The sequence below is a fragment of the Zonotrichia albicollis genome, chromosome 3 (assembly GCF_047830755.1).
Source record: "Zonotrichia albicollis isolate bZonAlb1 chromosome 3, bZonAlb1.hap1, whole genome shotgun sequence".
NCBI classification, from domain to species: Eukaryota; Metazoa; Chordata; class Aves; order Passeriformes; family Passerellidae; genus Zonotrichia; species Zonotrichia albicollis.
In genome coordinates, this window is record NC_133821.1 from 108,082,638 (window position 1) to 108,096,100 (window position 13,463).

General features: G+C 35.3%; 1 protein-coding gene across 13 annotated transcripts in view; it reads right to left on the reverse strand.

Moving 5' to 3' along the window:
• The window catches only part of ADGRB3 (adhesion G protein-coupled receptor B3), a 445,578-nt gene that overhangs the window by 26,132 nt on the left and 405,983 nt on the right, over positions 1 to 13,463 (reverse strand). For 12 of the 13 annotated variants that reach the window (XR_012579769.1, XM_014264918.3, XM_005483937.4 and 9 more), the window contains 4 exons: positions 11,211 to 11,277; positions 9,006 to 9,091; positions 5,426 to 5,524; positions 4,942 to 5,113 (listed from right to left, as the gene is read on the reverse strand). Coding sequence is in view for 12 of the 13 variants with exons in the window: in XM_014264918.3 (XP_014120393.1) it covers positions 4,942 to 5,113; positions 5,426 to 5,524; positions 9,006 to 9,091; positions 11,211 to 11,277 (424 nt within the window). In the remaining variant the exon portion in view is untranslated. The remainder of the gene's footprint in view (positions 1 to 4,941; positions 5,114 to 5,425; positions 5,525 to 9,005; positions 9,092 to 11,210; positions 11,278 to 13,463) is intronic. The other variant, XM_014264914.3, reaches the window with a different exon arrangement.

A 13,463-nucleotide genomic window follows, 5' to 3' on the forward strand; every position in this document is an offset into this window, starting at 1 on the left:
TAAGCACTGGCACAGTGATTTGACACAAAATATAATAAAAAATGCTTTCTTCAAAGCATCCCCAGCTGTGCTGAATCTCATCTCCAGGCATATGATGCTTGACTCCAAAGCACAGTTACTTCAGAATGTACTGTTTATCTCACTCCACTCTGTACAATGGGCCTCCTAATTTTTGGGACTCTTTGTTCATGGACGTTCCCCAGTTCTAACGTCTAGAGATTTCAAGAATCTCACGTCATTTTTTCAGTGCTTTCTACATTAAAGCAGTGAATCTTGATTTTAGGATCCTCTTGAATGTGCATGTTTCTTACAGTGCTTCTGAAGTGCAAGCAGCATATGATCTGAACATGATAACAGAATGTAAAATGTAGCATTACCCAGGATACTGACATATGTTTCAATTTTTAGATGCCCTCACCCAAGTCAGAATCAAAATGGTTGAACTTTCTAAATATCAACTTGCTCTTCTAAACTGCTTGTTCAAAATTGTTGTTTCAGTATGTAAAGATTGTGCTGTCTTTACATTTTACTTTGCAACATAATCTTGTTTTCTCCCCTGCCTTTTAACATCAAGATACAAGATTTTCTTAGAGCCAGGCAGAGGAGAGACAGATGTGATGAACGTGCGGATACCAGGGAAGTAGTTTCCTTAGCAACAGTAACCAGCTCCAAGCTTTTATAACTTACCCTTGCCCTACTCATGTACTTTTTATTTTTCTCCTGCAATTCTGAAATGTGGGCTCTAGACGCCAACGATGAATTTAATCCAAATGCTCTCTACGCTGCAGAGCACAGCTAAAGAAAAAATTACATGTGGGTTCCTCCCATCACCAGCATTAACATAAGTTAGTAAGCGCGATTCAAATCAGCTTTAAAGCATCTTGTGTTCAGGCAGATCAGGCAAACTGTTTTGCTGAGATAGATAAGCCTCAATACTGACCCCTGGTATCATTCTGTGACACATCCATCACCATCTTCCAATGCCAAATTAGGTGTTGAAACAGGAAGGTGAGAAAAAATAAAAGAACAGCTCTAGGCTCTCTGGGATAAGAAGGCAATAATATCTAACTACTTTGCATTTTTCTTCCAAAATTTCCAGACAGTCAATTAATAGTCTTATGCTTAAAAAGTATCATATTCTTTCTTGAAGTTAGGAAATGTAAGTATAGAAAGATTTTATGCCTTTCCAAAAGACACTGAATTGATGGTGGAGAGAAATAGATGACACATCACTTAGTCCTCTTCTTTGTACATCTCAGTTGGTAAAAATCCCTGGCTTCCTAACCCAGCTTCTGTCACAAAAGGTGTTCAATACAGTGTGTTAGAGAAAGCTACAAATATTTCCATCATTTACCTTTATGTCAATACAACTAAGAGAATAAAAAGGGGATTTTATATATAATTGTAGAAGTCTGTCTCTTTTTGTGATGTCATGACAATAAAGGCATAGTAAAGCAGGGCTGTCCTCTTTGTTTGAATTTTATGGAGATATATTCCTCCCCAAATTTTTTTTCCCCTGACAGTCAGAATTATTGTTTTGCCTGTGCTGGCATGCTATAAATATTAGATCAATCTTATAGGCTATAACTGAGATAGCTTTCTAGCTGTCATCAAGAGTGACAAATATTCTGGCAGGATTTCCTTGACAGGCACTGGCAGAGCTAAATGCTCTTGCAGACAACCAGAAGTACCAGACTATTCTTTCAGCTGGGAGGCACCATGTGCAGTGCAAAGATGGCACTGCCCACTCTGCACGATGGCCACTCTCTTGGCCTGTACTCACCTGAGGGTCTCTGGAGCTGGAAAGCCAGACTCCAGAATCAGACTGAAACATAACTTACTGGACTTACATCTCTCTCTGTGTAGTAGACACCTGACTTTGCTGCTACAAACTGAACCAAATAAGTTTGAAATTAATATTGATTCAAGAGCATCAACTTGAACTTCTTTGTGCTTCTTGAAGAAATTTCCATGAATTTTTTTTCCCATATGAAAAATATCTCCTTAATTAATTCCTCAAGTGTTTTGACCAGTTTGCAATTTAAATCTGGAGGACTAAAGAAAATTAAATGTGTTCATCAAATAGAGTTCAATCAGCAATATCCCTAGGCTTCTTTGTCTTCCACCAACACCACTATCATAATTTTGGCGGCAGATAATCTGATGATTAGTGAATAAATTGTCTCTGTATGTTGACTTCTGCCTAAGTTGTCACGGCTGAAGAAGAAATGTCTCCTCCATTTTGACAAGGCAGAACCTTATCAAACCTTGGTGCTTTCTGAGCCTCACTGCCAAGTCTTCTCATGAGGTAATTTTTTAAAAATACCCTGTAAATAGATTATTTAGCTGCTTTATAAAATGCCTTTCTTCTAGAATTTCCATGTTAGAACCGCAATGTGTAACTGCTAAGACTGACTTGCTGGAGCAACTTCTGTTAGTTGTTAAACAGAGTAAGGATTCTTTGCATATACACACACACACACACACATATATATATATGTGTGTATATATATGTATATATATATGTATATATATATATATATATATATATATATATATATGTGTGTGTGTGTGTGTGATTTGCTAAACAAGCAGTGAACAAAATAAACCATAACTAGCTGATTTCCTACACATAAATCTAAAGAAAAGGTTCCTCTAGAATCATACTTATAAACCAATATTTTGCATATTGCTTACATTAGAAACAGTGAGCTAAAAGTGGTTCCAGTCAAGGTATCCTACGAATTTGAAAATTGAGTTTACATATCGAAAAGACTAATTCCACCTCAATCACCATAGTCCTACCTGTGAATATAGTCAGACAAGAATGTTTCTATGAGATGTTCAACATCATTGAAGTATTGCCTGGGAATGAAGCATTTGCAGCAAAGAGCTGCCATTAGACTTGGAAATCCATCTTTAATTCAAGGCTTAGGGAATTGTTCGTAGATATCTTTGATATTAATCTTTCATCAACAGTCAAAATACATTTTTTTCCAAAAAAGCTTCTTGGTAGTGGCTCCAAGCCATGGTCAGAGTTCAAGGAGTGTCTGGACAACTCTTAGTCATATAGTTTAGTTTTAGGTAGTCTAGTGAGGAGCAGAGAGTTGGACTCAATGATCCCAATGGATCTCTTCTTACTGACAATATTCTATGACTGTGAAAGATAATGTTGTTCATAATGCTTTAGTTTTGAATTTTTCACATGCAACCTTGAGCAAAAAGTATATATATTTAAAATAAAAATTATTCCCTAGGACAGTCATTGGGACCTTGTATGTCCTTTCTAGGCTAATTAATAAATCCCAGTGGATACAAAAATTTCAGAGAGAGAAAAACCAGTACGAAACCACTCTCTTCTACTAAAAATAGATACAGTGTCTTACCATTATACCAAAAGAATATATGAAATGAATGCTTTCAGATTTACAGATGAGACTACCCTCTTTCTCAGATGCAAATCATATTGGGAAAGAAATCACTGAAGAAAATAACAGGATTGCAAGGCAGTTCTACATAACAGATTTTTCTTGAGCATTATCTCTTATTCTGCACATATTTTTTATCCTAAACAAAAGTCAAAGGAAGAAAAAAAGAATAGGTATTAAATGAGGCAAGCCCCTTCCAATATGAGAGCTGATAAACCAAGAAACACAGAAGTTCATCACTCTTAACAGAGTGATTAAAGTGAGAAAGATTCAGCACAATGTAAGGTGCTAGTTTTTGCAAGACACTGATTTTTTTCTTTAAATATTGAAAACTTCATTATTTGATAAGATAATCACATATGCATACTGTGAAGGACAGTGATATAAATCTCATGCAAAGTGGCACAATGCTGAAAGAATTGAATAAATTATGTCACTCATAATTATTTTTCATTAATATACTGAAATTCAGTGTTTAAAGGGTGTCAGTGGCGAAAAGGGACACCCCTGTGTGAGATTCCTCACTCAGCATTGAGAACAAACCTTTCTTGAAACATCTTCCTTAGTTATTTTTTAGTCCTGAGGTTTTCAAATAACTCTTGCCCATCCCAGGGAAATATGCTGGACATTATAATCTGGTTTTCAGGTGTGGTAAATACCCTGAAGTTGATAAATGAATAGCACATAGGTATGCCCATGGACCAGGAACTACTCTCCAGTCCAGCTCCACCTGCTCATTTTTGATGGAGAGCCCCATTACCACAGACCTGCCAACAAAGCTTTATGCCACGGCTCTCAAACCCATCTCAATAAAATGTGGGGTTAGTTAGCAGGTTAGGCAGGTTAGAGAAGCTGTCACTAGAGCCAGATTAAAGAGCACCTGTGTAGGAGCTCTGCCATCAGATTTCAGGGGTGATGAATCCTGTGGCAGGTGGCACTGAGCTGTGAAGGGCAGGCCAGGGTACTGCTAGTCCTTGCTGTTCTCACAGCACTCATCTGTCTTCATCCTTGCTGTCTCCATAACTTTAGTGTGTACCTGAGGTTGTAGACCTCAAAGGGTAGATCTTCACCAACATAACACATCATCTCCTTGTGCCCTCTTTCAGGGACAGTATAAGCTGAAAAAATGTTGTGTTTGGTTCTGTTTTAGAGAGTGTAAAAATCTATAGCTTTTGATAGGGCTTCAGAAGGGCATTCATGTTCATCTTTTCCTGTATTCGTTGGGAAAGACTAACACTTAGAAATCAACTGTACCTGGACTGATTAAAAGATACCTTGAATTAAGTTGGTAAAGTTTTATACTGATATTTTGCACTTGGAATTAACTTATCTCTCCCCTCTCTTCCCCTTTTGTTCTTTCTCTATTTCACTTGTTACTATACATGTCACCATAAATTATTTTTCTCTTTCTATGAAATATATTTCTGCAGAGCAAGCTGCATATAACATTAAAGAGCAGTTGAGAGATTAACAGGAGCACAGCCCTTTGGAAAACTGGGAAGCCATTTCTCACCTCCCTTCGGAGAATACAATGGACCATGACAATAACAAAGCCTTGTAATGAATCAAATACTGCAAAAAGTATCTGAAATAATATTGATCTTTTGTCTGTCATGGCCAGAACTGCAGACATCCAAGTCAGTGCTAGAAGTGGCAACACCACACAGGAGCTCCAAAGAGATGCCCTATTAAACAAAAGAGAAAAGCAGCATATTGAAAAAAAATATTAAAAGCTCACCATTAAATAAAACATATTTAAGGATGTCACTTTAGCAATTTAACTTGAAAATCATAGACAAGAATGTAACAGTTGTACTTTACATTCTAAAGAATATCCTGTATTCAGTTAATAAAGTCATTTGCAATTTTAAAAAAAGTATTTAAATGTGCTTAGCACTTTATTCAGTGTTAGCAAACACAGTTGTCATAATCAAACTATTGTCTCACATGCACTGTATAAGATTTGTAACAAGAAGATGTAAATGATCAGGACTAACATGGCATTACTGGCGGTGGTGGCTGACAAAGCTGTTGTTGAAACTACTCCACACTTGGCACATTTGAGCGTCAAACCGCTATGAGGCTCACTCATCTGACTGCAAACAAACAGAACACCCACAAAAAGAACAAAATATTGAATTGTCACCAAAAAACGTTGCTACTGAAATTTAGCTTTTAAATATGACGTCATGCAGAAAAAGTAAGTAGACTTATTCAAGATGAATGCTCTATATTGCTGCAAAACTGTATTTCGTACTTTACATTACTGTTAGCTTCACATGTTAATGCTATGGGGCTTAATTACATGCAAACTCTATTTCTTCCACTTAATCTAAAAAGGCCCCAAATGTGATCAAAAACTGCTCAGTACACTGAAGTAAACATAAGCACGTGCTAGTATAGACACAAAAAGTGAAATCCCTCTATTCAGACCTGATGAAAAACTGTTGCATCCAAACATACTTGAGAAAGAGCACAGGTCACTTAAAAGAGAAGTGTGAACTATGGACCATTACAGAACATTAATAGAGAAAGAAACCTGCAAAATTTATTCAAGCTTCAAATCAGCATGTTCATACTGTATAGACAGATTTTTATTAGTGACCTGCATGGCCCATTAATATCTGTAATAGATTTATTCATGTCATGTGAAGGTCTGAATACAGGGCTTGAAACATATGGAATCTGATGAAATAAGTATCAGTTGGTACCAAAAAAGGGTGACCTGTTTTGCCTTTTAATACAACACAGTTCACAAGCATTAAACTCAAAGCATTTTGTATAGACAATTGTACCTCTGCACCTGTCAGAAGAGTTAAAGGACAAAACCTGGAATTTAAGTTTTCCATACAGCATGCAATCAGCTTCTCAAATCAACTTAATAAATATTTTTCCTATTCCTTCTCTTTCTGCTATCAGAAATGGGAGTAACCACAGCTGAATAAGATGTGACATAGCTGGCAGGAAGGATGTTTTACTTATTTCTAGCTGGAAAGTGGTCAGCATGGTGAAGATAAGTAATATTTTGTTTGTTTTTTTTTTTTTTTTCCCAGATATTTCAACCAACTGAACTCTTTGCTGTTGCCAAATCCAGCACTCACAAGACTTTTAACATACTGTCCAAAACAACATTGAACTCCAGTATTTTCCACTTTGAAAAACTAAATGAAGATTTTCTACAAAAAGTGCAAAGTATATTTCACATAAAAGGCAGTTTCTTCTGTAAGAAAACAGTGAGAACCAAGAGCTTTTATAAGATGATTTTGGGGTGAGAAAATAACTCACTGAATCCACATCAGTTGGTATCAATTAAAAACATAGATTAAAGAATGAACTAGAAAAATGCCTTGGGTAAGTATGAACTAAGCTTGTGAAAGTACTTTCTGTCTTTACCTTGCAGTGCTTCAGCATTATTAGACTGGATTATTCTCTTTACCTCTACAAAACTGCTCTGGATCTTGAAAATAATAATGGAACTTAATGTGTGTATAAACCAAATGTAAATGTTCAGCCTGGGTAATTGTATATGCTTCATCTTTTAGCAGGAAAAGGATTGAGGTTGTGATTGAGATCCATCAACACATTTTTTCCCACTTGTTGATTCTCCATATGCTTATTAAGGTGATAGAAAGCATTTGGAGTTAGTATATTTTGCCCCATTCACTTGTTTTAAATCCTAGGACTGAACTTTTGACTGAACTTTTGACAAATATAAGTTCAGTGTTTGCCAGGAAGAATGAAGTTGCCTTCCTGAGAATGGCTGGCAAAAGATACTTGAGGTATGAGTGACAATCACTTTTCTAGAGGGGATCAAATGATGAACCATTTCTATGCCCCAAAGAATGACTCAAGAGATGTCATCTGCCAAGTAGTATCAAGGAATGCTGTTGCTAAGCCACCATCTCATAATATCGCACAAATTAAGATTGTTTCTCATCAGGGTATCTACATCTTTTCCCAAAATAGCTGGGTTATTTCTAATAGAACAATCTATGATTCTTGATCCATTTATTTTAAAGATAGCTTATTTTAAAATAAAATATTTCTTTAATTTGCACAATTCAAAAACAAGCTATTTGTTTCATCAAGAAAATAAAGTATAAGTGAATAGATTTCTATAGCCTACAACTGAGTAGCTTGAGGGAAAGAAACAAACCAAAAGCAGTTAAATATAAGTTTGAATATCCCTACAAAACTTACAAAGCCAAACCTGTGGCTGTTCCAGCTCCTTATATCACTGAAATTAGAGCATATGTGAATTTGAATTGGTGATTACTAAGTCATTGCTACTTTTGAAATAATTTGGGTAGTTTTATAATAGTCTAGATTTCACTAGTGTTATTACAGAGTTCAGAATGTTGATGGAGCAATGTAGACAAAAGTAAGGTTATGAAATTATTACTTTCTAATGAAAACAGATGAAAACAGAAGAAATAAAAATACAGGGTTTGGTACATGTTTGTCAAAATGATGGTGGAAGAACTGAAAACCAGAAATACTTGATTGCATTAACATGACATGCAAATGACACCAGCTAAAGTATTTATTATAAGTGTACTCATCAAACTTGTTACGAATGCTACTGTTAGTTACATGTAATAATGTAATTTAAAAATAATTAAGTGAATCTGCAATAACTTTGCCCATAGTAGTAATATACATAAAAATGAAAATACCATCATTTATCATTGTTAAAAACTCAGATATTGATGGAGTTAAACTACAACCTGTCCCAAAATACAATACTAGAAAATACAACTGTAAAAAATCATTATTCAGAGTTTAAATACACTTTCATAAGCATTGGGAAGGTGATGATGCAGTTGTGAAATATTTTTCTCCACTATGCAATGAATATAGGTTTGCTGCTGCAGTACTTCATTGTCACCCACTGTAGAACAGTTTCTGATACCACCATTGTAAGAATCTTTTCTTCTCTTGATAATAAAGAATTTTTGTGTAAATACAAATAAGTAATCAATAAGACACATTTATCTTTTTTTTTTAACTCTTTAACTATGGGAATTTTTTACTATGATGTTCTTTAACACTTATTTAGAAAATACACCTATGTAGATGTTATGTAGATGCAACAACAAAGGCAAATTCTTAATGTAGTCAAAATGGCAGAATAACATTGACCTATGTAAGGGGTATATTGCTGTAAAATACATTTTATAACTATTAAAACAAATGAATAACATTTATTGCCATAGTAATTAAATTTGACAGCTAGTAATCAGTTCCTTCAGTACACACAGTTCACAAAACTGTTATCCTAACTACAACAGCTTTACAAATGTAACCACCTTGTGAAACCTCTGCTCAGATTTGTAAATCCTCATTCTTATTAACTTAATACTGTCATACCTGTGTTTTGTTTTGTTTAGCTTTTTGAGTTGCATTCCCTCAGGATAATGCAACAGCAGCTTCTGAGATTATTGGAACCTGTTAGAAACACTGTTACACTGATATAAAAGTTCATAGCACAATCAAAAGAATTTTTGTTGAATATCTGTAACTGAAAACTGGTCATAAAATTTTAATATGCTTTAAAATAACCCAATTGTTGCTTACCCCGCTCTGTGTTTGAGTTTTTTATCTAGGATTCCATCTCTGGAAACAAGTTTATTAAATACCAAAATGCCAATCACCATGTTGACCTGTCAAACAGAAAACAAACAGTTGATCTTTTAGTGCCTAAAATAAAATATTGTATCCTGGCTCTATTGTATTACAGGCCAGCAAAATGCCTCCTCTTACATTTCTGAGCATTTGTGTAGCAATGTCCCTGAACACATCAAAAGGTTGTGACAAAAAGGTGACATAATCACACACACAGCAACAGGCTCGTTTTGGGACCTTGAATTATGCTTGGTATCAAATTGTATATGTGTACATGCCTGATGGCCAGAAGCTTGAGTAATATAACTTTAATGTTTTGTCAGTTTTAATTGCACCAATATATATCCTATTCCAGGAAAACTACTGCAATTTGAGTTCCCTGCACAGGGAAGAGCATAGTTCCTTTTTAAACATTTATGGCCTATGTGGGTGTTCCCACTTATGCAGAACCTGCCTGTGGTTTTCCATATCTTCCTGCACCTAAATCACTGTCTATGTCATTCACCAAAATGTCAGTTTGGCTGCAATTTACTATTTTTGTGGACCAGATAAATTCCTGGGATGTCTGTTTAGCCCCACTAAAGTAAATGGTGTTATGATCACAAACATGGGTTGAAGATCTAATCTAAAAAAGACTTAAATGTTTCAGCTGTCGGACTTTGGCACTTAATGGACATATTAATGGCATTTAATGGATAACTTAATGACTGTTATTACCCATTTGTATTATTGAACTGAACTCTATTAACCTGTCTCTGCATGGCCCTACAAATAGGTAATACCAATTTTTGAATCTATTAATGTCCCTTTTTGAAAATTTATTAAAGAAGGAAAATCCTTTTTTCCTGTCAAACTGGTTTTTCAGAACCTGAGCCAAAATACCTAATTGTTGCTAGTCTGCCCTGCCAATTCTTTTTTAACTTTATTTTCAGCATTAACATTTTTCAGCTGGTGTTATATAATTCTTTGGCTTCAAACACTTAGGCTTAAGTGGCTGCATGGAACAGCTCCTTTGCACAGCTACCAGCTAATGGTAGGGCAAACTGCGACTGTGAACTTCCAACATCTCCGAACAAAGACTTGCCAATTAAACAGAGAACATACAGTTACTTCCATGTGAAAATTATAACTGGCTTTTTGTAAACATTCTTGGCTCCTCTACCATGACAGGGACTGTGAGTTGTACAAAAGGATCCTGGCTTGACTCCAGGCAATGATGAGACAAACTCTATGGGAGTAGTAAACATCCATTTCAGGAAAATTCACGTAGATGAATAGCTTTATCTTTGGTGACTAATAAGACTGATTCTCTTTTACAAGAGAAAACCAGAAATAACCAGTGCTGCTAGAGTTATCACAGTATAAAATTTCTGGAGTGGGAAGAGGAATGAGATTCAAAATCTGTAAGGGAAAAATGCTAAATAAATTGTTGTAAAAACTCCATACAGAATGCAGAGCAGATGTCTGATAGCCAATGGCACAGGTAGGATGTAATTCATCTTACCCTGAAGTAGACAGCTGAAATACTTCTGATGATTTGATCTCTAAAATATGTATTTTTTTTCACTGACAATGAAATATGGCTGAGATAACTGACAGATGCAGAAATCTACATTGCAGATAGCTACAATTAGGCAGAAATTAATCCTACACCTAAATGCATGTCCAGAGATGTGCAAGATCAATACACAGACGAGTAACATTTCCCAGCTATGAAAATTTTTTCTTTGCCTTCAAAAACAGTAGCCATGGAGAAGGTTGTTGGCAGGTTCCACTCCTTCTGTTGCTTTTGCTGGCACAGCAATCCACTGCCAAGCAGCACTCTATCAAGACTGTCACTGATTTTCACAAGGCAGTGACAATTGCGTAGATGCTGCTGATAATAACTCAGTGATGCCTGTAACAAGTTTTCTGTGCCACTAATCAGTACATTACTCTTTCACATCTTACGGTGTAAACAGGGAGAGATAATTGGTATAAAGAGGTGATATAATCAAATGAATCATGCATTCAAAATACTGGAGGTATGTTAAACAGACAGCAATTATCTCCATATTTACAGCAAAATGCATAGTTGATGTATATCTAAGCTTTATAATGGACATAGCACTTTCTATCATTTCATACAAAGATAGTGGGAATTAGATTAATGTTTACCAAGACAACAGCAGCTGCAGGTCCAACGAAAGCATAAAGTAGCCCTCCTTCCAGAGACAGCCAGCAGCTGGAAAAAACATTAGAGAAGAACTAACACAAATTAAAAATAAGCGTAACACACTGTCAAGAGAGCATTAATAATTAATGCAGCATATTTTTCTGACGTATGAGATTCATATGCACACACAAAAAAGAACTGCTTTGTTGATATGAAGAAGTAGACATAGTGAAAGACAGAAGTGAAAGATATTTCCATTACCAGTGGTTAACATTTCAAAATCTTTCACATGAGTTATATATAAACTGAAATGGCCAAAATGTATAAAGACCAAAGCAGAAAGTGAGTTTGCAAAAATTTATCAAATCTCCTCTAATCATGTATGATGAGTTAACTGAACAGGCCTTGCCAAATAGGCATCTAGAAACATTTCTAGCTTACCATATCTGATATTTCTATACTTAAAAGTGGTGAAATGGTCAAGCACCTGTAATATGGAACTTCAGAAAAAACCAGGTTTCTACATATCCTGTCATTTAATAATTGCTATTAGAACTACACCTTAAAGATAATATGTCAATTAGAGAAAAATCATTTGTGTTATATGATCTGTTCTGTATTCCTTCTAATACTTTGCAAACAATTTAAATGTATATTTTAAAGCATCTGAAAACTGTATTTTCTGGAGACCTCCGAATCTCAAAGAGTTTGTCATTCTGCATCAGGGTTTTCACTAAAAACCATCAGATTTCCAAACACAGAGCACTTACAGAATCAAATTCTAAATATTTGATATACTATGATGTAAAGCTTTTCAAATCTGCAAAAGAACAGGAGCTACACACACTGAAGTAAATGCAGCTGTGCTATTTTCCCAGTGATTACACATTCAAAGAACAGCATGCTTATTTGAATGCATGATCACACCTACATATGAGGAAACTCTAGCATATACATTCAAATAATCCACTTGGATTTCATATCCAGAAACATTCACATCAGAATCATGCATATCTCCTTTATTTTCCATTAGTGCTTTTGTACTTTCCAAAACCAAGTAAAATAAATGCAGACACACCATAATATTAATGGTCTGTTAGGGCTGGTATTCTCACTGCAAGGAACAAAAGCATTTTCCATTGCAATGAAGCCATGTGAAAACTGTCACATGAATGCAACAGCACCAGTGTGCTAAATTCTGGAATGATAAAAGGATGCAAATAGTTCCTATCTGCTTCACAGTTAAAAAGGTAGTACATGCCAAGCTATTTTACATCCTACTTCAAAAACCACCTACAACACTAATGTTCAATTTATTTTTGCAATGTCAAAGAAAAATGCTTTCAAATTTTTCTGCAGTTTTTCCTACTATTTTTTCAAAAGCTAGGTTATTATTGTCAGTCTGGGAACACAGACTTCTGAGAGGGGGAAGTGCACATTCATAGAGCACTTCCTTACCAGTATGAACTTTCAAACTTAGTGAAGATGACCACTTAGAGTAATCAGGACTTGTAATTAAAATTTTCATGTTAATGGGAGACAGAAACAGCAGTTCATAAAAACAGTCGTTGATGCATTGTAGTTTGAAAATAACTTCAGTTACCTGCGCTGATAAAAGGGTCCTAAATAAAAAAAAAAAAAAAAAAGTTTCTATCACAAAACACTTTGACATAAAGGAAAAATGTTTCCCTCTCTTTTCCATGTTATCAAGTAAAATGGCTGTTCAAAAGTGATTTCTGCTTAGAGGCAGAGGTGGAAAAAAATGTAGAGGTTGTCCTTTTTTTCACTTAGTCTCATTTTTACACGATCTGAATTTTGAACAGTCTGGATTTTCACCAGTGTGTGACATCATTATTGCAATATATTCAACATTTTCTAGCTGATGACTGAAATTAAATTTTCCTCCATCTTCTTCTGTTGAGGACTGACTGGAGATGGATTTTCAGGTGCCTTCCTACAACACGAGGCAATTCCTGTTGATTTTTTACTAGTTTTCCTTCTCCTCTTTCTTGCTCTGATAGTTTTCCCCCCTGTGTTTTATAGTTGTTTTTATTTTGTTCTCATGTTCTCTTCTTTCTCCCTGATGCACACATAGCAGAAAGCCATATAAATTGATTAGTGTTAAGAGCAGTCACTGGTGGCTTTATGGGACCATGTTACATGATCATAAAATTCTGCTGAGTGATGAAGCATCTGTACACTTGCTCCTGTGTCCTGTACATTTTGTGAGATATTTGATACTCTCTAGGAGATTG